The following is a 26,652-nucleotide window of genomic DNA, read 5'->3' on the forward strand; positions in this document are numbered from 1 at the left end:
ATACACGAAATTACCTGTTGACCTACTGATACACTGACACATAAATACATCTTATGTAATTTGAGGGCATAATGAATATCAAGTGTAATTCTTGCGGAACATTTAAATTGAAAAGCATGTTTAATAAAACATGCATCTTAACCTGCTTTATTGAGTTTATCAATTTACATTTACAGAACACAAATCAAGTGGTTATGTAATAATAAGTTATACGATAATCTAGAAGTGCAAACTCTAATTTCATTGAAGATGATCTATAATTGACACTAAGCAGGGTTTCTTCTTTATTTATTCGTTATTGGTTTTTTTGGGGTTTTTTTTTTTTACATATATCAGAAATGGAAATCAGGCATTTTATACAATTACTAGTCAAATTATCTTTCTTCTTATGAAAACAAACCTCAGACATAAAACAAGTTCAATCTCTTTCAAAATTTGTATAACAATTAGAATGGTACTGATATTGCTCGTTTTCAAGTCAGATCACTTGTACTGCTGGCTCTCAAAAGCTTAGAATCCTCAGGTGCTGGCTCTCAAAAAGCTTTGAATGTTCAAGTGCCGACTCTCAAAAGCTTAGAATCCTCAGGTGCTGGCTCTCAAAAGCTTTGAATCCTCAGGTGCTGGCTCTCAAAAGCTTTGAATGTTCAAGTGCTGACTCTCAAAAGCTTAGAATCATCAGGTGCTGGCTCTCAAAAGCTTTGAATCCTCAGGTGCTGGCTCTCAAAAGCTTTGAATCCTCAGGTGCTGGGTCTCAAAAGCTTAGAATCCTTAGGTGATGAGCATTGTGTATAAGTTTCATAACATTTGGTTGAGGCAAACTAAATTTAAGGAACGGAAACGAATAATTCAGCAATTTTTCCATATGTAAAGGGGCATAACTCTAGAACGGTAACAGTGACCCCACCAAAATTCAAACTTGATCTGTGTTTTGTGGTAATAAGCATTGTGTATAAGTTTCATAGCATTTGGTTGAGGCAAACTAAAGTACGAGAACGGAAACTAATTTTGGGACGTACGGACGTACAGACGGACAAGGGTAAATTTCATGCCCCCTCTGCTACGGCGGGGGCATAAAAATATATTTTGATACCAAGCCCACCAGCTGGCTCTCAAAAGCTTTGAATCCTCAGGAAAAAATATATTTTGATACCAAGCCCACCAACTGGCTCTCAAAACCTTTGAATCCTCAGAAAAAAAAATATTTTGATGCCAAGCCCACCAGCAACACTTCATGCTGCAAGTACCAATTTCAAGGTTTGAAGTGTAAGAACCAGATTTTGAACATCAAGTTTTAATGCATTGAACATACAATGCAGTCTTCATGCTCAACCACAGGCCCACCAGCCCAGGCTTGTAAAAATGCTGTCAATCTCTACAGGCCAATAGGATGTAACTAAAGTTTTCATAAAATTCAGCTTCAGGCCTGTAGATTTAAAAGTTTAGCGTGAAGACTAACAACATCATTTCTCAAAAGGATTTTCAAAATGTACCAACAACCAACATTTTGTGGTCTTTTAGTTCTTAAATTCTATATCACAAATAATTTAAGCTGTCGAATTTTGAAAGTTCTGACACCTACTTCATATCTTTGTAAAAACCCAGCATTATAGTTTGGGTTTTTATTTCCTTTACCCATTTCCAAGCAAATCCCAAGAAATTTGCTACAACAATGATCAGGTAAAACACAAAATGTCTGTTTTAAACATTTAAACATTATTTAAGGCCGACTGTTTAAGGTTTCTAAACACAGGACATGTAACAATTTTACTAACGTTACCATTAAATTCTATATGAAATATTTCAAAGATGAATTGGGTCTGTTGGCTTAAATGTTAATTGAGAAGAATGTATATAGATGACCCCGATAATGCGAGTTTGACCTCTAATCACAAACAATACAAAAAAGTGCACCTACATCCATCATGTACACGAATCTGTCATATTTGGCCCATTGACCATTCATGTCAACAATTGCAGTCTACTATTGTTTTGTCTACAAAACGTATCCTTTAATTGATGAATTTTATTAGCAGGGGGAAATAATTTTGACATTGCACTTCTATAAAACCAAGTGTCCTGTATCTAGGACAAGGATATAAGTTTTAAGTAACTAGTATTTATGTTTTGTCTACTGGATTAAGTGAACTTAATCTATGTATCAATGATGATTTCTGCCAAATGGGGCTTAAGCAAGGATTAAAAATGTACAAATTCAAGGTACAAGATGGGTTCAATTACATTCTATTCAACAAAGTCCTTCCCAATTTTAAATGAGCCTCCTGCTGACTTTCTTAGACTGGCTGAAGGGGTGTCATTATAGCTTATTTGGACTTTTCCAATTTTTAAGAGATTACCTCAATTTATTCAATGAATACTATGTTATTTTGTTTTGTTCTGACAGTACCAATCACTTGTTTAGCAGTAGCAGGGTAAAAGTACCTGTAGGACCTTTTAACGAAGACTTGATACTAGTACTAAAGGTATATGCATTGCCAAACAATCTTGTTGGCATATGATATATAGACATAATAAATGGTTGATAAGTTGAAACAAATGTGATATAATTAAAGGCCCCCAAGATTCCTATATATAAGTCTTTTGAAATCCTATTGAGAACAAAAAATGTTTCATTAGTGATCTTTTAAGTATAAGTCTTGTGAGTCAGCTGTAATTATTTTTTTTATATATTTACTGGGTATTTCTGAGATATAATACAAATAGCATATAAAATTTGCCAATTTGCCTTCAAATAATTTATACTGTAAATCAATATCATTTTATCAATATTATCTTAATAAATCTTTGATTTGATGGATACAAATATGGATTTTTCAGTCATTTGTTTTATCATTATGATGCAAATGCACTACATGTCACAAAAGACATGATTTCATCTCATCTACATGTATATATATATTGATGTTTAAGATACAATAAAAAATCTAAATGATTCATGCATAATATATTTAAAGCCTGTAGGGTTGGAGAAAAATTGTTGTAGATCTATCTCAAAATGAGATCATTTTTTCCAACTTTAGAAAGTTATAGCTGCACTTGGCTCTGACCATGCACATAGATATATTATGCATCCATAATGATGCCAAGTACCAAAATGCTGAAAACAACTCATTCAGATAAAAGAATTAATTTGCAATATATTCTTAATACAAGGATGATCCTTCAGATGAAAATAAACAAGAAATAATGAACTTGCAGGTACTTCAACACCACATGTGACAAAACACCGTCATTGAGCATCTAGTAAAATGCATAACTTTATTGTTTGAAGATTACATGCTTAAACAGCAATGCATGTAAAGTCAAAGAAGCAGAAAAGTTGTATTAAGATCAAGCATGCTTTTATTTTCATACATACGTTGATCACAAGTCACAACATTATGGAAACATGTATATTTCAATATAACTGATGAAAGTAAAGAGCATGGGAATCCTAAATTCTCTAACTGAATTGTCAACATTTCAAATTCTTAAAAATTTCTAGATATAAATGGAAAACTGCCCTCCCAAGAAGAGACACAAAATGTTTGACTTACCAGCTGCCCATTAATTATTCCTTTTTTTTTTTTTTTCAAATGAAAAATGTATATATACAGTAAAAATTAGCAACACTGAAGTGAGTTTCTAATAAAATGCAATTTCTCCATAATGAACAAGAATGAAAAGACTCACCTTCGACCAGCTGTGCAATGATGTATCGACGTCCTTGACATTACATACATGATATAAATCGGGAACATCACTCAGGATTAACATTTTTGTATTTCATGTTCGCTGGTTTTAAATTTTAAAATTCAGACATACAAAATCTATATATTTTAAATGTATTGAAACAGCTGTTTATAAATCTATTGAATTCACTAGAATAAACATATACCAGCCTTCTCAACACTTGTGAACCCCACTCCTGGGAAACTTGAAAACTGGAAAGCAGTGGATGAAATTTTCCATATAAAGATGTCAGCTCTATACTTTAAATTGTTACAACAATACCGGTGTACACTTGCAGGGCTCACAAACTCCGAATATCGAATGTTTCCATAGTAGTTTATCAAATATCAATAATAATCTTAACTATAATTATGATTTGTTCATTACGACACAAGTCTATCATATAGAATAGAATATCCATCAAATCCCAAAAGTTCCAAGCTTAAACTTCGAGTACGTTCGTCCATATACTTGACTTTAAGACTGAGCTTTCTTTTATATTATACTAAATAACCTAATACATAATTTTCTTAAATAATAAATTAATAAAATATAAAGATTACAATAAAACTAGTCTACAATACCATATTTGAAATATTATATCATCCCCTGGAGAAAGCATCAGAGTATCATTAAACATCAAGAACAGAGAAAAATCCATACACAAGAAAATGTTATAGATATAATAAACGGATTTCAAGAGAGTCTAGACATTTGGCAGACTATTAATAAATTTGAATGCATTATATATTTTATTGTCAAATATGGCTATGCCTGACAAGTAAAATGTCTTCACAGAACTTAAAGCTGCCAAAACTGTATTGACAAATTTTGCAGACAATTTCGTGCAATCAATAGCACCGGCTTGAACACTCAATATTTTTTTTTTAGAAACTGCCCACATTCATCGCTGCAACATAACAAGTCATTAAAAACAGTGATTACGAACACCTTCTAGCTTCCATAGAACAAAGGTCAAATAAACTAATAATTAATCTTGAAGAAAAACCAAATTTTTATCACATAGACAAATTTCAACCAGAAATGTAGATTACCTGATTGGTCTGACAGGCCTTAGGAATCCCAGACATAATGGTAAAGTTTAAAATTGTTTGAACTTATCTGTCCAGTTCTTATATGGTTTAAACCTTTATATAATAAGTGTTATTCAAACTTTTTCTGAAAAGTGGAAAACTTTATGTGATTAAGCTTGACTGTCATTTCAATGCACACATTGTATGTAATTAAAACATTTGAAACGATTACAGATTTAAATTTCATATTATTCAAAGAGTCAACTGCTAAGAAATAATTATATATAGAATTATACAAGTCTTTATTTTTTTATGTAACTGACCAAGGTCACTACATGATGGAAATCAGCATGGATTATCTCCCTTATAACACTGTTAATGACCTTTCTCCATACAGTGAATACACAACAGTCTCTTAAACAAGATTACTAAGATCAATCAATACACATGCTATAGATTTCTTGTCTGGGAGGTTTGCTGACACAGCAAAAATTTGATGAGCTGAAATATTACATTATGAACATTCCCTTCAGACAAAAAAACGCCTTACCTCTTTTTCCAGAATGATCAATTACATGTATGGCTGTACAAACGTTAAATGTAGTCATATTTTATTGATATTTCCTGATTCCATTACACTGAAAACTTGTTCTGAAAAACCTCTTCCTACTTCCTGTTAAATATTCTATTATTTTCATTTGTGAAATAATTAACTCTTGATGAAACACACAAAGCCTTCATCCTTATTTCAATTAATTAATTTTAACAGGTGAAAAATAACCTATCCTCTCCTGAAGATCGATTCTGTTGGAATTCTAAATACCAATACATTAAATTCAAATATAATATATAAGAAGGTCAAATTTTAGCACTCCAATGTTCAACTTCATCCAATATCTAGGTGAAAATACTGGACTGTGAAGTGCTCAAGGTTATACCGCCCCATTCAGTAAACAGCTGATTAATCACCTGAAGTATCTCATGCTAATTATGTCTTGTATAAATGTTAAAAGCATGAATACTTTTGAAAATTTGACTATATTACACAACATATTAATTTTTTTTTATTATAAAATAAGTGCATTAGAAAATAGAAACATTTCTGAAATCTTGCTGTCAATTGCATTGGGAGATATTTTTTTTTATTATTTATTTTTACTTTATCAAAAAATGATTGGGAGGCCAATCCTTGGCTGACTTTCCTAGCATGTACAGTACTTTAATAAATGACTAAAAATCTTGGAAGTAATAGACAAGTCTTTTATTCCAGTGTAGCAGTTTTCAAATTTAGTTTTAATCATGCCAATAAACAAACCTCAGTGAAATTCAAATGTTTTCAAACTTTTAATCCACATGTGCAAATACAATTTGATAATATTTATAAACACAAGTTTTATCCTTTATCCGTGTAAACAAATGTACCATGCTTTGCATTGTGATCTTTTGGACCTTGATCACTGCAAATTTACATTTGTTTTACCTATACATAGTACAGTGTAATTCTGATGGCTTTTTCCCCTCAGCTTGAGTAATGCTCATGGAAATATGGCTGAATGAACTAGGACAGCACAGGCCTTTTGCACAAAACTGTTAGAACCCCTTGCCCCCCCCCCCCCCCCCCCAAAAAAAAAAAAATGTTGCAAGACCATTTGAATTCAAGGACCACTTGATTTTACTATAGACTGTCGAATAAGGCAATAAGGCAGGCGAATAAGGCAATAAGGCGAAGTGACAGACAGGTAGTTTTTTTCACCAAAATCGTCTAGACTAGTGTGAGCCCTATTGTACATTTACAGACAAAAAAGAACAACTTCCCAGGGTCAGTAAGAATAAGATAATCACTGATATTATTTACATGTATTAAAAAAACTTCAATGCACACTACTATTAAATAAAATCTCTATATTTATGCAAACTTTATCCAACTTTATTGATGATCTAATAGCCTTTTTCATGTACACAACTCAAATCAAGTTCTTTAATTACACATTACAGAGCATTTAAGATATATGACATGCTAACTTATACAATGATGTCATAAATTAGCAGGATATCCTGCATTTATCATGCTTTATTCAAAAAAAAAGTCACATGTGTGACACCCTTGATATTTTTTCCATTGCTATTGTGCATCACCCTTATATACCATGGTTTGAATAAGGTAAACCCTATATCAATTATATATGGGGGGTGGGGTACTGCCCCAATGTGTACATGTATATCTCATAAATAAATTAGGGAAAGAATTGAATCACTGATAAATAAAACAAAGAATACCAGATAAAGAAGGTAAGAAATCATCAGATTTCCCCAACAGATTGAAAAAAATTTTCACTTCTCAGTTCAATACCCAAAAAAATGTCTATCAGTTAAAATGAGTAATATTTTACATGTACGTGTTAATATTGATTTCAGATTCTATAATTTGAATTTTATCCAACAATAATCCTAATAAAAGGTTAAGTCCACAACTCTTATAATAATGTCCAGTGAATTTAAACGATTACTTGATGGTACAACAATTTGCTGAATCAGCAGAAAGTTTGATATACAGGTATATCAAGTATGTAGACACATAAATACCTGAACTCAAGTCAGCTGATTCATACTTTATATATAATTACATCATTCTATTTTGGTTTAGTTAGGACAGAAACAAGAAACAATTCCTTTCTATACAATTTGTAGATATTGAAAAATATTATTAGCGAGAACTGTTAAAACTCCTACCTAATGTACATATAAGCCTACTTTATGACTTTTTATATAACGTATCACTTTACCTGACAAACTAGTATGTATAGATACATGTACATTTTTTAAATATCTGTGAAGGTGTATTTGTTAAAAGTTAAGATGAACTTTCATGAAAAGGGCGTATCTAGAAAATTTCATTAAGACACAGACACTGAATTTTTTCTCAAGGTTTGGATCAAGACCCCCCATTCTTCAAAAGTCACTTTTCTGTTTGCCTAACATTCCTAATAAGGAATTGTAAAATGCATTTTTGAGTGGGAATGGAAACCTTCAATTCTTTAAACTATAGGACACCCTACTCTATACATCTTTTTTGTTCTATTTGTAGGATCTCAGGCAGACATATCTATATACTCCGATAGTATTTCAATTAATCAGTAGACACCCAAAGAATAGCTGGAGAGGGCTTACATAGGCTATGCCTGTTGCCCAATCCAATTCAATTTATTTGAATAAAATACTGTTTAAACTAAACTAGAATAAAAGTCTAAAAGACAATCTGCCTACCATAAATAATATATTTTTGCAGATTTTTGTTAGATTTTACAACACTTAGGGACAGCCTGTCGGACCTATCCATAATCTGCCCAACAAGATGGCCAGACAAGATTTCTAAACCTCTGAGATTTCAGATTATCGAGAAAATTCCTTTACTGCTCAATATTTTCAAGTCCATTAAAACATCCTTTGGAAAAATTCATATGTATAAAAATCCAAAGAACACATATAAGAACTGCCCATTTCGACATTGTTAAACAATACAGTTTTACATGTATAGTACACCCCATTACTCATTAGGGAGCTACCATTTGATTTTTTGGGGGGGGCTAGGATGAAAAATTTAGTTTATCCTGACTTTTTTTTTACATAAATTGTCATCCTGCCTTTTTTTTTGGCAAATAATCTCATCCTGCCTTTTTTTTTACTCAAAACTCCTGTCCTGCCTATTTTTTTTCAAATTTCATCCTAGCCCCCCCCCCCATACAAATCAAATGGTAGCTCCCTTATATGTTTTATAAACTTTCTATTTCAAACATTCATTATCAAATACATAATTTTATCAGAACTATTCCCTAAATATCCACAAAATTACTCACCATATGCCTGTACCTATTAATATTACATTTACACATAAAACATGATCAGATCTTCCTACACAAGTTATAGACCCTCAATCCTTTTATGGTTGATTTAACTCCAAGTTTTCAGTACAGGGTGTAGACATCATAAAATTTAAACAATCTGTATCTAGTAATTATACTGTGAACAACAACCTAGACTTGATCTGTATTTAGTTTCCTACCTACCTACCTTCATTTACATAAACGAAAAAAAAGTGGTCAGTTTTTAAAGCTACCCAGCTGGTAGCAAAATTGATTTTTTCCACACAATGTAATACCCTTTGTTCAGTAATGAATTCAGCTTTATCATATATTTAAGAAAGATAATGCATTAATGATTATCAGCTTAAACTTCACAAAGCCACACTCAAGATTTAGTGGAAGTTTTTTACTAGGGCTGTAAAATGAAGTACATGGATACAGAATCTCTAATTCTACTATAACTAAAATGATGAAAAAAACAATGAAGCATCCATCCCTCTGCTAACTCTTTTCATATGTTACTATTGTTAGCCACTGCATTTTACTACTATATGCCATCTGGTGCATAATACTTAATAATACAATAATAAAGGATTATATTGGACAGTACAACAGATCACATCACAGTACAACAGATCACATTCACAGTATAACAGATCCCACCAGCATGCATAAAAAACAAAGGAATCTAAAATGACAGGGAAAAGAGCAAAAAAAAAATCAGCCTCGCAGTTACAACTAAGAGCTTGTACAATGTCTCCTAAATGAGTCTTACATGTAGCATTTTACTTCTGTCCTTGATACATTCAGAGACCCTTCAAGGACCTTAAGAAAACCTGGGACCTTGCAAAAAAACCTGACTTTGGTTTGATTTGAGAGCCAAGACTGTTGAAGACATACAGGAGTACCAAATTATACAAATAAAACCTGCATATTGCTCGTTTTTCTTATTTTCAGCTTTTTACATAATATAATGCTGTAAAGTGGTATTGCAGTTTGCAGATCACCATCAGCATGGTCCATGTGGTTTGTTTAGAAATCCTACAGGTATCTATGTTAATTAAATGTAGGGTGATCTTTAATTTAAGGTTAATGAATGAAAGCTGTTCAAATAAATGTGAATATGAGGTCCAAGATGTGTCTCTGGAAGAGGACTGATCATTTTTTAATTAAGAAAAAGTCCAGAATGGTTCATTCTGCACACAGATGCTTTATATAGGACCTATGACTTTCCTTTAGGTAGAACTTTCGCATTAAAATTCAAATGGTTCTGGACCTTAGATGATCTAAATTTTGCAAATTTCAAACCCCTGCCAACGTTGGTTTATAACCTCATCCTTTATAAAATAAATTAAAGACCTCTATTTCCATCCCTGTGTTAACTACAAGTATATATTAACTTTGAACTTACTGTTAAGGATTCCCTCTTTCTGCCACTGGTAATAAAGGAAAATCCTTGTGTTTCTATGGCAACACCAGTTCTCTGTACATGTTCTTCAACATACCTGAAAAGAGAAAAACAATTATTTGCAGAACTTGAGTCAACTATTAGGGTGGAATTTAAATACAATATTAAATATTCTTATTTAATCTGAGTTCTTATTGGCTTAAGCTTATACCACATGGTACTGTCACAAACTTTCATATTGTATGAAAACAGTTTGCTACCATAGATACATGGAAATCAACAGGTAAATCAATGAAAAAATTAATTCATTCTATTTATTATTTATCATAATTATTCTTTTTGGATAATATACTTATCATACTTGTATTTATTGTAGATATAAGAATTGAATGCGTTTATGGAAGTATTTATCCACAATAAAGATTAGACACAGCACATTTTTAAACTAGATGTTCCAGGCCAACTGCAATGTCCCCTCCCCACTTTCAAGGGATTTATGGAAGGACTGAAAAGGATACATGAACTCAATCTGTAATTCAATATTCTAGACTTATGAACTTAAATCAGCTAAATACCTAAAGTGCAATATACCGGTATATAAAATTCTGGACAAGTTCCACATCATGAGCAGGGAAACGCCCTCAATTCAGTGAAAAGCAGTGTCCAAAATGTAATGCAAAATTAATCTGTAATACCCCCATTAACACATAAACGGAATTTCAGCTCAATTTTGAATGGCATGACAAAACAATTGTCTGAACAAATGTTAGACAATTTGAATGGTGGACATAAGTCATAGTATATAACAACTGCTTCTACCTTAATTAAACCTTGCTACAATATTTCAAGTTGTTATAGTGTTCTATAAAATTGAGAATGAAAATGGGGAATGTGTCAAAGAGACAACAACCCGACCAAAGAGCAAAAAACAGCCGAAGGCCACCAATGGGTCTTTAACACAGCGAGAAAATCCCTCTACATGAGACTACTATTTGCTCATCCTGTACAATACTTGTCACCAAATCTTTATAGTCATAGGACCCCAGAAAATTCCCAAGGAGGAAGTAAAATTGTGGCCAACGAGAGTTCAACCAAATCCAATTCAGCTGTTATGTTTACTGCTAACTTAACAATGCCAGACTGGCAACAGTTTACTTTAGTAGGTCATGTTAATAAATCCTTTTTATACATCAAATGAAAACAATATAACTGCATGTCTGTGACATGTAGAGAGTCAATTCATTAGCATTTTCACTGAATTGATTATTAATCAAAAAGACTTTTTATCTTCTGTAACAATAAACCTGCAACAGCTGTAAAATTTTCAATGGGAGACAACTCTTCAGTCTTATAACAATAAAAAGAATAGATGCTGACATATCAATTTTTATATATTATTTCCTGTAGGCAAATATTAAAATAATTTATTTAAATCTACATAACTAATAAACATACGTATCTATCTACCAACATATGCTTTCCACATCTCAAAACAGTCATTAAGGAGGGGTTTAAGATTTATAAGGGAGTTCGGGGAATGGTACTTGTAATACTATTTTTGAAACTGTGACACCAAAATCACTAAAAAAGACATTTTGGAATAGAAATGAGTGGAGAACGTCACCAATTTGGCATGTGGAATTAATTTACAGTGGAAATGTGTCCTTTACCTTGATCCTTAGGACTGCTAGGAAAATTAATAATAAGCATATAAACATGAAAATTCAATCCACAGTTTTTTTAAAGATTTCTTAGTTAAAAAAAAAATCCTTACTTACAAATTGGCATAATACAATTCAAAATTAATCAACAAATAATTTGTATAATTCCAGAAAGTACATATTCTCTAAAAGATTGTAATTAAACGATAAACTAAACAATATGTTAAAAATGATGGAAACATAATCCCCACAATTAAACTCGACCAAATATTAACTCCTAGACAAAAGAAGTATGAATTTTTTTAACTCCGCCAGAGTTCATTAAAAATGCAGACAGTATAAGCATTCTGAAAGAGACATTAATAACACAATAACAAAAGACAACATGTGTCTCAATTTTTCACATACTATCCATTATTCGGGTCTAGATCAATACAAACTTACCAAATTCAGTTAAAAATCAGACACAATATGTCTAACAACTCAAACTGCCAACATCGGCAAATTTTTACATCTCGTGTAGGATAAAAAGGATGGGAACCGAATTAGCTATCTGCTATTGATTTTACCATGCACTTCTACATATGTACAGTTATTAATGCTCTTTATATGGTTGTTTTTTAGACGTCTGATGTAATTTCTTTAAATAGTGATGTGGTTGGATTTCCTCTTCAGATTAAGAGATTAACTACTTATTGACGTATATGGTATGTGCTTACTGCAATTTTAAATCCATGCTTTAAGGACGGATTCCACAAATAACTCCAGATTCCACAAATAACTATCAGCCAATACTAGAGATTTCCCCTAAAAATCAACTTTCTCTTATATTTGATTAAAAGAGTTAACGATGGCAATTGCACACAAAGAATAAAAGTAATAGGAAAAATGTCTCCCTCTGCCAGTGTTCATCCAAGAAATGAAACCATGGAAAAAAGCTACCACTTTTAAGTTTTAAGCTGAAGATGTTTCCATTCCTTAAGGTAATTTTTCATATTGTGGCAGGTTGGGTCCCTATAACTATTTTATTTCACTGAATATGTTTATGATTGTGTTTTACAGCACTTTCAGCACAATAAGCTTTATCGTGGCAGCCAGTTTTTATTGATGAAGGATCCAGATTGCCCAGAGACAACATCAACATCTGACCATGCGCAGAAAAACTGACAACTTAGATTGGAATCAAACGCACCTGCCATGTACTGGGTTTCGAATTCGCAACCTCCCAGTTGACAGACTAGATATATAGTAGATGAACTATAAAGACTTTTCGACCACTGAGGCCTCTGTACCTATGTCTATGTCGAGGCCATTAAAATAATGTGTGGTTCAGGTTACAATGTACAATTTTTGACCAAAATAAGGTAGGCAGGAAGTAATTTTTTTGAAGCTACTTTTATATAGTATACACAGGACACATTGTGAACAGCAATAAAAAAAAGTTTAGGGAAGGGATTCAAAATTAGGGTAATTAAGGAAACTAGAACCAAATAATTATTTAATTTAACCTCAAGACTTTGAAAAAAAATTGTTTCCAGTTGTTAACTTGAAAATCTCTTGAGGTCATTTTAGTTAGATGTTTAACTAACATATAATATGTACATTAAAAATGCATCTGAGCTATTTCAGCAGTCAAATTGCATTGACCGTATAATCATTTGTGATACACAGTCACGGACTGTATATTGCCTTGTTTATGATGTTAATAATGCCTTTTAGAGTTTTATTTATAAGGTCAATAGAGAATACAGGTTCACAGTTTTTACATCGTCCCCTTCAAATTCAAAATTGATGTATTTACCCAAACCATTTCATTTGGAACAGTTGTAAGATCTGCAGTATAAAGAAATAAACCATATAGTGTCTCTAAATATAAATTTGATTTGTACTGGCCTTGAAACAGGATAGAAATGCTCATCAAAGCCTACCATTCTTCCTGTTTCTAAGCCTTAAATTTTATATTTTGAGACAAGTATGGTTATTCTATATGTATCAAGGCTCATAGAAAAGCTGAGACACTAAGCCAAGTCTGGTTCAATTTTCAGGGTGAGGAGTGAGACTCATTGTCCCTTTAAATGCACAACCTCAAAATGTAGTGAAATTGTCAGTCTCTTAAGTCTTATAAGATAAAAGCAAAATTCTGATCATAAAATGCAATAAATACAAAACTTGTCATTTGTAATCATTTATTAAAGTTATTACTTTCTGTCCACATCATGACCAGCTCTAGTTCTTGTACAACTATGTCCATTTTTTAAAATCACATCATCCACAATTGTTTGGCAAGCTAATATTTGTATTCATCATGTACCTGTTTTATAAATTTGGTTCAGCGTTTTTGAAAGCTCCATTAAGATAAATTCTAATGCAAAATCCTTCCCCAGGCTATAATGCACAAATTAAAGTTTGATTATACCAAAAAAACTTATCTAAGATACTGACTTTTTATAAGGTTGTACTCCAGACATGCATTTTGTCTACAAATAACTCATCATGTGACACTCAAATCAAATTTTTTTATTTTTGATGGATTTACTGCAAAACCTTTTTGTTTCTTTGTTAAGAATCTACACACCAATCTCCACTTACATTTGTAACAAGATCAAATTTCAATAATATTGAATTTGAATCTATTTCAAATTAAAACGTCGCATCCACCATTTTTTCAATTACTGCATCAGAATCTGGAAATACTTTAATCGTCAGAATTTCTTGGAAACTGCAAGCATAGATGCTGTGGTTTTAATCGGAGACAGAATATTGATTTTCATACAGACGCAATAACATTTGACTGTCTGCTTTGCTGACAAGCAAAAGAAACCAACAGCCTTGTTGGTTAACAACTATGCTTATTATGTAAAACAAAATAAAATTGCATTGCACCTTAAGGACATCTACTATTAGTCAATAGATGGAGGTGTTTAAGTTGTCTGACAGCTATAATCAATAGCTTTTCTATTTTTTTCTTTTTTGAAATGCTAGTTAACTATTCAGGACGACATGTAACGCAAATAATTACAAGTAAATCTACAAATGAAACTAGAACAGACTGAAGAAGCTCAAATATTGATACCCCGCCTGCTCCAAGCAACGACAATGAAATGATACTGTGGATTCAATATTCATGGATTTCATGGATATAGATAAACCAAAAAAAAATATGTTCAACAAATTACACATTTTCTATAGGCTGCTATATATGTAGACTTCGAAAAAACAACAAAATTAAATACATGTTTCTACGTAAATTATAAATTTTCCCACAATCATCAAAATGTATATCCAGGAAAATAAATTAATCCACAGTACAAGATATATCATTCAGATAAAAATAAGTAGAAAGTACACAATAGCAATATGTATTGAAGATTCTGCAAATGCTTCATTGACAACCATGCTTTATATTGTAGCACTGCCAAGCACTTAAATTGAACAACTTACAATTTTAAACCAATCTTCTGTCATATTAACCAATGCAGCTTTGTGTTGGAAGGAACCACTTGAACTTGAAGGGGACAGAATGTCACAGAGATCGCAAAATCTTTTTTTCCCTGGTGGTCCTTGGAAGAAAATCTGCCAGTCTTCGCTATTATTTCAAAATACCAAAATTGTGTCAGTCCTTCACAAAATTTTGGTGGTATTATCTTCAGGACCATTTTTCGCAAACTCTGTGTCAACAACAGAGAAAACATTGCACTGTTGTCACAAAAAACTAAACCTAAATCAATAAAATTCTCATACATTCAGGCTACAGATACAAAATTTTGCATGGCCAACCACGCTTGTTAAGTTTCCCTATTGTATTGGTTCACATTTTAAGGGGCTGAGTGGTGCGAAGAGCAATTAATTTAAATCATGGGATATGGGGCTCAGGAATGGGTAGCACCCTTCCACTGAAATTTTATCCCTGGTTTGGTAAAAAAACATTAAATTCATGATATATCATCTGCTTATTTTAATGTACCAGTACAACTCCAAAACATTTTAAGAAAAACAAATATTGTCCACTCAAGAGACTGAACAAGGTATACGTATAGACCTAGAAGTATTGTCCACTCGAGAGACTGAGCAAGGTATACGTATAGACCTAGAAGTATTGTCCACCAAGTACTTTTTGTCAACCCTACACAGGTGCTTAAACAAAACCCATCTGAGCTGTATAAACATTTGACAAAAATATTTTCTTACCAGTTTATAAATGAGCTCTTCCCAGCTGAATGGTTACCAATCATCAAAACTGTAATTTTCTTCCTTGGTGCCAGCAGAGATAGACCCAAATCTTGAGCTATTTTGACCATACCTGTAACAAATTAAACATACATTGTAATAAACTGCTTCGCTGAGCGCAGCTGGATATGCCCGCAGAGGTCCAACCCTGAACAGTTGGGGCAAAAATGGACACAATATTCAAGCTTGATACAGGTCTGAATTTGGATTGTAATTAAAAAATTGACATATTATAGGTTTCTGAATGAATGTAGTCAAAGAACTTGAAATTAGTTATATGAATTTAATTTATATTCAATTAAAGATTTCTTGCTGTTGTGCAATACACTGTGCTGTTGCGCAATACTTAGTAAATCTGTTGTCAGACTATAATTTATAAACAAATAAAGTTCAATTAATTCTCAATGTCAAATTAGAAATTTATGAAAATGTAAAGGGAGCTTACATCAATAAATTTAAACAATTCACCAAAGTTTGATGAGAATTGCTGACAGCATTTTTGAGTTATTGTCCGAAAACTGGAAAATCCCCCCTTTTTTCATGAATAAAACCCCATAATTCAGAAATGATAAATGAAAAATTTATAAAATTCTAAATGGAGCTTACATCAATAGATTTAAAAAATTCACCAAAGTTTCATAAGATCTGCTGAAGTTATTGTCGGAAAACTGGAAAATCCCCCCTTTTTTAATGAATAAAACCCCATAACTCAGAAATGATAAATGAAAACTTTATAAAATTCTAAATGGAGCTTACATCAAAAGATATAAACAATTCACCAAAGTTTCATAAGAACTGCTGAAAGCAGTTTTGATTTTTTATCCGAAAACTGGAAAATCCCCCTTTTTTTTATGAATAAAACCCTGTAACTCAAAAACGTAAAATCTAAAATATATAAAAATTGAAAGGGAGCTCATGTCAATAGATATAAACAATTCACCACAATTTCTTGCAAGTTGGTGAAAGCATTCTTGAGTTATTGTCAGAAAACTGGAAAATCCCCCTTTTTTTAATGAATAAAACCCCATAACTCGGAAACTTAAAATCTAAAATTTATAAAAAACGAAAGGGAGCTCAGGTCAATAGATATAAACAATTCACCAAAATTTTATGCAAATTGGTTAAAGCATTTTTGAGTTAATGTCCGACATGTTGACGACGGACGGACAGAGGTATACCATAATACGTCCCGTAAACGGGCGTATAAAAACTGAAGATTATTTTATTTTATTTATTTACATATTCCTTAAATTATTTAATCAAAATAATGCATTTGCCTTAAAATATATACATTTTTGATGAGTGGTTTTGATTGATTGTTGGTTACTTAGAGTCCAATGGCAAATATTTCATGCATGATCAGGACAAGAACAAATTAACAATACATTAAAAAGGTAGTTCCTGTAAAAGAGGCCATCCTGGATGAAGGTTGGGGAAATTTGGACTGCCACTGGAAAATTGAGGTCAGTCTTTCGTTTGATCAATCCTGACCCGTCTCGGTGTGTTATACGAAAAACCTTAAAATATGCATTATCTACATGTATAACATAACCAAGATTTGCATTTTGGATATGGACAGCAATTTTGCCTTGCAACGGGCTACTTAAGGGTTCTTCACGTGCAGAAAGAAGAACCCTTCTCTTACACGAAGCATCAGATTTAACATCCCAATTCTGACGTGACATGGCTGTGTACCTGTACATGACTCCCAGCCAAACAGATGCCCCACCTTTGCATTGTTTTTACTGCTAGTATGAATATTATGAAGAAGACCAAAGTGTCCATAGGAACATTATCTTTTAATAATATAACGGAATCAAACATTTTCTAAAAGGAATTTCTATCACATAATGGAGAAGCAACACATTTACTTTATGGAAAATCAACATCTTATGACATCGCTTGATAATAATTGAAAAATATTCAATATTAGTGATGAAAACAAGTATTTAACCTCCAAGGCGACTACATAACACTTATGGCGGTCGGGAAAAGAAAAATGATGGACAGAAAGGATCATTTTTGTTATAGTTTTCCATTAGCGCGAGCAAATTTTCAGTTTCATGGAAGGATGTTGAGTCAGATTCTAGAATAGACGGTGACGAAATTGAAAGTTTAACATAAGAGATGGATGAAATAAAGGTAGACATAATAGATCAGCTAGTAATGAACTGGAAGGATAAAAATGATGAGTCAAATTCAGACATAGACAGTGACTCAGATGAAATGGGGTATTTAAGGAGATGTTTGAATTTTCTAGACTGCTTAATATGGTGAATTATTGATAAAACATTCAAACTGAATATCTTGTACCAATATCTACTGAAAAAATTGTCGTCTAGTTTATTTTATCAGATATGTAAATTCATAAAAAAATAATTATGCTGCAGCAGTACTAATTCTGATGCACCACTTCAACAAATTATGTATCAGAATTTTCATTTGTGATGCTTGAAGCCAAATATTTATGAAAACAATATCACCTGTATGCAGTTTTTGCACTATAAAAAAATTTCAAAATTACATAGACAAAAGCTGGGTCTTCATTTTAATTATACCCTGCATTATTTTAATTTAATTCATAATGCAAACTCCCTTTTCTTCATATATTTATTCAGCCCTTATTTATTTTATGCCTGGTAACCATTGGAGTTATAAATCTTTGAATGCAAACAAAATTTTAATAGAACTGTAGAATTGAAGCAGTGGAAATATATACTGACAGCATTGATCAAATGTAATAAATTAGTTGAGGAATTTTTACAATCACTCAGGTCTTTGCATAAAATCAGAACCACAAGGTTAAGGTATTATATATATATATATACATGTACATGTATACTAAAAAATATCAAATTTCCAGCCTATATTCAATAAATTTTCGTACATTAGCTGTTATCATATTCTTCTTTTAACTTTAACGACCAGAAAAGTGTGCCTTTGTTGGGGGGAAACTGTGCACCTATACCTCAATATATTTTTAAGCTAAAAAAAATTATTCCAATCATAACAAATAGTATTACATGGGTAAGTTTGTGTTTTAATAAACCATTATAACGACAACAGGAGCTGTGGATACAAAATGGGTACCACCCACACCAACGAAAGTCAAGTCCATGCTTTGGAAAAAGAAACCCCCTAATTAGCATGATTAGACAATTACAATTCCGATCCAAAACCAATTTAAGAGGTGCACTATTGTTTTGTATGGGCAAGATTGTGAGGTTTTGGAGCTATGCTTCGGAAAGGGAAACTCCAAAAATAATTCTGTTCAAAAATAAAATAAGAGGTGCACAATATCATTATATGAGTAATTTTGTTGTAAAATTTCAATAAATTGTTAAAGGGGTTAAAGAGGAGTTTCAAATACAACAGGTTCCCCCAAAGCAAAGCACAAGTCCATGTTCTGGAAAGGAAATCCACAAAATGATCCTGAACAAAAAACAAAATATGAGGTGCAAAACAGTGTTGTATGGGTAAGATTGTGAGACATTTCAATAAATTGTATTGAGAGGCTTACAACGAGTTGCAGATACAAAATGGTTACACCCCCCCTCTCCCCCCTTTTCAATAAAACAAAGGTCCATGTAAATGGAAAGGGAAACCAAAAATACTTTGGTTCAAAAATCAAAATTGGAGGTGCACAAAAGCATTAAAAAAAATTGGGCGAGAAATATATAACAAATTGTTATAATTGGAATAGGAGTTGCTGATACAAAATGGATTCCCCCAAATAAAGCAATGGCAACAAAGTACATGGTCATTGAAAGAGTAACCCCAAAAATAATTTACAGTTACGATTGTAAGAAGGCTCTTAAATAAATGGCGAATGTGTCCATGAGACACAGATGATGCCCCCGCTTGCATATAACATTATAATATAAAGGGACATAGCTCAAGAACAGTAAAAGTGACCCAACCCAAATTTGAACTTGATCTGAGTTTTGTGGTAATAACTTTCATGTACAAGTTCCATAGGTTTTGGTTGTGGCAAACTTGAGAGAACGAAAATGACAAATTCAGTAATTTTTCCATTTTTAAAGGGGCATAACTTTAGAACTATAAAAGTGACGCCACCTAAATTCAATCTTGATCTGTAATTTGTGGTAATAAGCATTGTGTATATGTTTCAAGACATTTGGTTGAGGCAAACTAAAGTTAGAAAACAGCAACCAAACTCAGAATGTATGTACAGACAGAAAAGGGAACACTTAATGCCCCCTCAGCTGGGGGGGGGGGGGGGGGGGGGGAGGGGGTAAAAATTGTTATGCAGTCTTAGTTCAAGCACTGGGCACTATGGTCAGATGTGAAAAAGTCCATGCCAATTCAGAAGCCTCTCAATACTGTCTGCTTTTAATGAAAGCAGCAGTATAAAATGCAAAGTTAATTTATATACTATTATAATTAGGGTTCTTTTAACCCATTTTGGGATTTGTCCAAAAATGCTAAATCCAATGGTTGAAAAGTTAAAATCATTAACAATGTTTTACACCTCTGCAGCCCCTCCTTCCACTCATGCCAGATGGTTTATATTTTATATCTGATTCCCAATGGACTACAAAGTTATTTGGTACCAATTAGCACCATTAAGAAGTTTGGCATGCGTCTTCCATCCTCCAAACCATGCAAGAAATCAGTGATCTTTTTTTCTACAGGTTGTTTACATTCTACACAGTGAATATGGTCCCCTTACAGAGGGAGCATCATACAAGACATACAGACCATAAGTCTCTGGCACCGAACACTGAACTTATATACACACTATCACTCACAACACAATAAATGGTATTTTCTCTATGGTCTACTTTACAGTTATGTCGACAACTCAAAACGTATGCATAAAATTACCCATTTATAAATTTTAATTATTATTTTAAATGAAAAAAGATGTGAAATATGCAAAATGAGCCCTGGGCAGAACACTGTAAATTTAAGATGTGGTATGAATGCCAATGAGACAGCTCGCCACCAACTACATATATTGAATTTGTCCAGCAAATATGACTGTTTTCGAAGCCAGGTGGGACAGCACATGCCAGAACCTTTCGGATATTCATGGAAAGAATTTTTTTTCAATTTCAGACTGGACCCCTTAGTTCCAAACAGAGGTAGTTTATTTTATATCCAAAACCTTTGGCTAGGGTCACCTTTGGCCTTTTGAACCTGACACTAATCAATAGGTTTTTGTCTGTCTGCAACCAAGACAATGGATCCTTTCTAAGGTTTTAAACTAATTAACTGAATAAAATAACACAAACAGCTGATTGGAAATCATACATATTTTATTAAATATACCACTATGAAAACATGAAAATATATTTCTGTGGCTGAAACTTTCTAAGTTAACTACAAAGGTCTTCAAGTGCTTATGATTCACCTAATCTGCAATGGTTAATTGTATTTGAATACCAGTCAGCAACTTCCTTATCTTTAACATTCACTGAATATATACTGTAATAAAAGAAATATGTCCAGAGGACAATTTTACCCAATCATTTATGCATGACCTTTGAATTGGTTGAATAAGAAGGAATTCAATAGTCAGCAGACTAAGGATTATAAGTTATATTTAGCACAGCCGGGTCAACCTTGAACGGGCAGTAGCAAAAACTGGTCTTGATGAAAAAAAATTATGTAATTTAATAAAGAATTGAACATATTTTATGACATACAAAACTAAATTCACAAATTAATTTTCCATGACGTCGTATTTATTCGATTTTCTTCGGTCACTGCCCTTTTTCCACATTTTTTTGTGAATGGCTTAAAAAGGAAAAAGTTATATTCAGACAAAATGAAGAAAATTTTCTCACCATTATCTGGTTCTGTGTAAAGAGAATGGCACTCTTTCAAGATCTTTTCGTTTACAGACTGAGTGGCTGAGTCAGCGGCATTTGCCGACGTCCTCTGCCTCACTTTTCCTGACATCTTCTTTCGGCTCCTGTCAAAAAGTGAGCAGACAGACGGAGGTCGTAAGGGATAAATGAAATTATGATAAATATTTCCGAAAAATCAATAACGAAAACTCCTTTACCAGCAAATCTATCTAGTGCATTAAATTTATTGATAAGTTTATATGATCGAAATAGTAACCAATTTTCTATATTTGATTTTTTAAAGCTGGATTTTGTGCAAATAATTTCTGGTCAGGAAAGTCAATTCCTATAACCATACGGTTCTAAATTCTTACAGGTGCGACACCTACTTCCGTCAGCTGATTGGCGAGTGATTGAATGATTTGCATTGAAAGAAAATAAATAAATAAATAAATCTTAGATATATTTGACTCCTCTGTGTGAATTTCACGAAAAAATATAAAAGTCTTTTTATTTGTAACCTAGTGACAATGTTTCGGGAGGTTTATTTTGTTTGAACTATGACAACACGGCATGGAAGGTATGCCGGTAATTTTAACCAATGAAAAAATTAAACTTTCTCAGCGCGATATTATAAATTTATCCGGAAATGGCATCTTTGGTAGCTAATTATGGTAGTGAAAGTGACAGCGAAGACGAGAGTCCTGTGCAGTAGGTTCTGATGTTTTATTCAAAATATGTAGTTGCCCATCGCATTCTCTATGTCTTTTTGCACATAAGTTATAACACGTTGCATGCAGCATCAAAAAAGGGGGAGGGAACTTTTTTGTGTATCAAAATATACTATAGGATACTGGCCTATAATATTATCAACACAGGGTAATAAAGTAGTTTCTTCACCTAGCTACATTTTCATAGTTTAAAACTTGATTTCTATTCCAGGTAAATTGATACTTTTTCATGACCCACACATAAACAATATTGTCTTATTGATAAGAAATCAATGTGCACATGTGAATATATGTCTGGTATTACATGTACATATACAATGTACAATGTAAATTGTAGTGAGGGAGAAAAATCAATAACCGCTTGTGTTATAATATAGTTCTGTCAAATCCTCATACATGTACATTTTTCTTGGAATACTTCAATAGCACAATCAGTTTTAATGTTTTGTCTCTTTAACACATTGATCACAGCAAAAAATTGAAATAGCCTTTCAAGATGTCATAATTATTTGGACATATTTTAGCATATATATGATATAATAAACAAAGTATATATATATATATATATATTTGTTTGTTACAATCAATCACATTATATATTTTCTTTAGACAAGTCCACATTTATAAAAACCTGAATTTTATATTGCCATCTAATTACCTCTTCTCTTATTTTCTGTATTAAAAGAGTTTAGATGAAATGCAGACATATTCTAATTTCTTTGCTTAAAGGGTTTTTAAAACATGCAGTTGCACTTCAATGTTTGTATGTATTTGGAACACTCACCAGCCTGCATGTCTCATGAAGCATAAAAAAGGGGGAGGGCCTTTGATTACTTCCCTGGCACCATCAAAGCTAGATTGGTTCAGCCCAGATGAATGAATAGTAAATGCCCCTTTTTTTTAACTTTTTTCCCATTTCTTTTTATAACCTTGATTATACTTACGAAAAAAAGTTATTTATTCTAGCTTTTTACGTGTATATGTATTTTGGGGGTTATCAACTATTTTGTAATGTATACTTTTTCTTGTGCCATGGGGATGTATTGAGTATTGGTCAGATTTGTCAGTTTTGTAAGCAGCTGTAGATGTAATTCCTTGTATATTCCATTAATAAGGATGTTAAATGCAGATATAACTTTCTTGGTGGGCAGTTGGAAACAAATGTCACATGCAGAGAAACTTTAACAACAATTCATACAGTTAATACATCAAAGTAATAAAAAAATATTTATTTATTAACCATGGTTGTAGTATAACATCAGTATGAACACTTTCTGCATATCTGTTCTGGCTATAAACACCTGCCTTACAAAACTCCTGATAATTGACAACACAACACTCTGTATACACTGATATATAAAAATACAATTCATAGAAATATAATGGGCATAATAATTTACTGACCTACTATTTTAAGAGTATAACATGCAAAATTTGTTTAACAGTCCCTTTGGCATATAATTTTTTGTAGGATTGTCAGATTGATTGTTTATATACAAACAGGACATGTACAAGCTCTGATTCATATAAATTGCCTATTCTTCTGGAACTTCTGAGATCACCCCAGTTTTGGTGGGATTCGTGTTGCTCAGTCTTTATTTTTCTATGTTGTGTTTTGTGTACTGTTGCATGTTTGTCTGTCAGTCCTTTTTCTTTTTTAGCCATGTGTTGTCAGTTTATTTTCGACTTGTCAAAAGTTTAAGTATATATATGTACTGTAGTGTACGTCTTTGTTGTACATATGTAATAATATGTGTATGTACATGTACTGTGTAATTTTTTGTTGTACAGACTGTATGTCCCACATTTTGAATTTGGACTTGTTGTATCAGTAACAGTTGTGTCTTATGACTGAATACTTAATCCCTTTACAATGCATATCATCAATACATGTACAAAAAAATGAATATTATAAAGTGAAAGGTGGTTTTGCATTTAGCATGTTTAGCAAAAACAGTTTTGAAAACATTTATTGATTTTCAATCTTGAGTGTGAAAAATTTTAACTTTTTAAAGAGTGACTTACCAAGTTTGGAATTATATGCTGTAAACTGCACTAGATCATGTAGATATACTATATTTATGCAAGAGGTAGCAGCAGTTTACTTAAGTTCAAAAATCGTTGATCCATTTTGTTATGCCTGTAGGAAAAAATACAGACTTAGGGAACGACCATTTAACTTCAAGTGGGGGGGGGGGGTTATGATTTTTTTTTTTTTTTAATTTCTGATCCCCAATTTGATGAAAAAAAATATTCTGGACAAGCAGAGGACAAAAAAAAATATATTGAATCCAGATTTTCCCGATACCTTATAGTGTTAAATATTGAAAAAAGTAATTTGATTGATAGCGTTGAAAAACTAGATAAAATTGATTGCGTGAAAAAAAATTCTGACTCAGACAAAAAACCATAACCCCCCTTGAAGTTAAATGGTTGCTCCCTTACAAGTGCTGTTTCGGGTATCAGCATCTTACAATGTAGTTTGCAATTGTGATTCAGTCATTGTATGGAGAACCACAAGTGGTAGTTCAATGGTATTTTGTATGCAGTATATAATACTGGCATATCTCATTTCCATGGAGATTATTTGGCCCCGCCCCCTCAGTCATGGTCTATTGACTTTGAAACTTTTGCTTAGTTTACATGTATTAGTTTGTGATTAGGTCATTTTATGGGGAACCACTAGTGGAAAGTTAATGATATTTGGTATGAATTTGTATTTATTAGTATTTCATTTCCATGGCAATTATTTGGCTCTGCCCTCTCAGTCATGGTCTGTTTATGCATAATTTTTAATGTTTAAAAGTGTTAATTGCAATTTAATTTCAAAGTTTGCTTCATAGTATACATACTATAATATAAACAAGTCTAAATTGAAAACAACGTTCAAACCTATGATTGCGTTGGATAAAAACCACAATTTTTATACGTGTGCATGCAAAACAAATTTCTTGTTAGAGGGGTCTAAATACAGCACAAACAACATTTTCCAAATGACCAAAAAAGTGAAAAAGTAAATTTTAACAAAACACATTTGACTAACAGGTCGAACAACAAATGTTCTTAAACCCTGCTGACTGCCATTGGCGATTGCCAAATAAATGGATCACCGATGTAATAAATGGATCTTAATTTATACACACACTATCAAAATTACAAAAAGATGAGCTATATATCTGTGGCAAACATTTATTAATATACATACATGTACAAATCAAGATAAAAACTGAATGTTTTTCACAATAACAAATGTATACATTTTAATAAAAATGAAATATTCTGAATTGTTTTTATTTTTTTTCAGGAAATCTGTGGAGGCTACTGAAGATAAAAGACAGAATTATTTAATAACAGAAGACAATGACAGTGATGAAAGTGACAGTAGTAACCATAGCAACATACAAGAAGTAGATTCTAAAATTGAAACTGAAAGACTTCCGAATCCTTTACTTGAACCTTTACCCAGTGCTTCAAACTCATTGCAACATTCGGCTGGTGCCTCAGTATTTGTTACTCAGTATCATATAGCTGAAAAAGAAAAGGAATTAATTCTTGAAAAACATGTGAAACTTTCAGCAACAAAAATAGCAACTGGCAAAAAACAGCAGATATGTCATAAATTTAAGAGAGGTAGATGTAGATTTGGAAACAATTGTAAATATTCTCACGACATAGATAACTGTTCTAAAGTTCAGAATGTTCCTTTCGATCAGGAAACTGATGCGTGTACAGGGGTGAATAAAATTCCCCTGTTTACGGACAGAGTAAAGAGGCCCTTACATCGGCCAGAATATATTCCTGCTCTGAAAGAGGAAGAAAAAGATGATGATAGTTACATGGGAAGTATGAAAAGGAAAAATAGAGCTGGACTGTCCGGAGGTCTTATACCTTCGAAGAAAGCTCTGTCCTCTTTGGGTAGACAGAGGGCTGCAGAAAGGCCATGGACTGTTGATAAATAGAAATAAATTTAATCTTATTAAATTCTTTATTATTTCAAGCATATTGGTTGGATGTGCTTGAGGTCAAATACTAGGATATAACCCTGTATTGAAGAAACTTATGAATCATGCATGATTGAATTGATCAAGAGAATTCAAATGGGAGGGGAACATGGTTTCCTTAAATCACAAATGAAAAACATAAATTGATAACTGTTTATGAAAAAAGACCAGTGTTGCATTTTAAA

At 32.4% G+C, this 26,652-nt stretch overlaps 2 protein-coding genes across 3 annotated transcripts in view; one reads left to right on the forward strand and one right to left on the reverse strand.

Moving 5' to 3' along the window:
- LOC127712993 (uncharacterized) overlaps positions 1-21,883 on the reverse strand; it is a 40,525-nt gene extending 18,642 nt beyond the window's left edge. The window contains exons 1-3 of the mRNA XM_052219574.1: positions 21,733-21,883; positions 15,881-15,992; positions 10,035-10,128 (exon numbers count right to left, since the gene is read on the reverse strand). Coding sequence (XP_052075534.1) covers positions 10,035-10,128; positions 15,881-15,992; positions 21,733-21,847 — 321 coding nt within the window. The 5' untranslated portion in view covers positions 21,848-21,883. The remainder of the gene's footprint in view (positions 1-10,034; positions 10,129-15,880; positions 15,993-21,732) is intronic.
- Positions 21,884-22,305: 422 nt separating this feature from the next.
- LOC127713088 (uncharacterized) lies at positions 22,306-26,447 on the forward strand. Of its 2 annotated transcripts, none has more exons than XM_052219705.1 (2): positions 22,306-22,450; positions 25,771-26,447. In XM_052219705.1, the coding sequence occupies exons 1-2, from the start codon at positions 22,407-22,409 to the stop codon at positions 26,423-26,425; spliced, it is 699 nt and encodes a 232-aa protein (XP_052075665.1). In that variant the 5' UTR covers positions 22,306-22,406; the 3' UTR covers positions 26,426-26,447. The 2 variants fall into 2 exon arrangements, with proteins under 2 accessions (XP_052075665.1, XP_052075664.1); XM_052219704.1 differs by having other exon boundaries at positions 22,310-22,446.
- The last annotated feature ends 205 nt before the right edge of the window (positions 26,448-26,652 follow it).

Source organism: Mytilus californianus, unplaced genomic scaffold (genome assembly GCF_021869535.1).
Source record: "Mytilus californianus isolate M0D057914Y unplaced genomic scaffold, xbMytCali1.0.p SCAF_8, whole genome shotgun sequence".
Taxonomy (NCBI): Eukaryota; Metazoa; Mollusca; class Bivalvia; order Mytilida; family Mytilidae; genus Mytilus; species Mytilus californianus.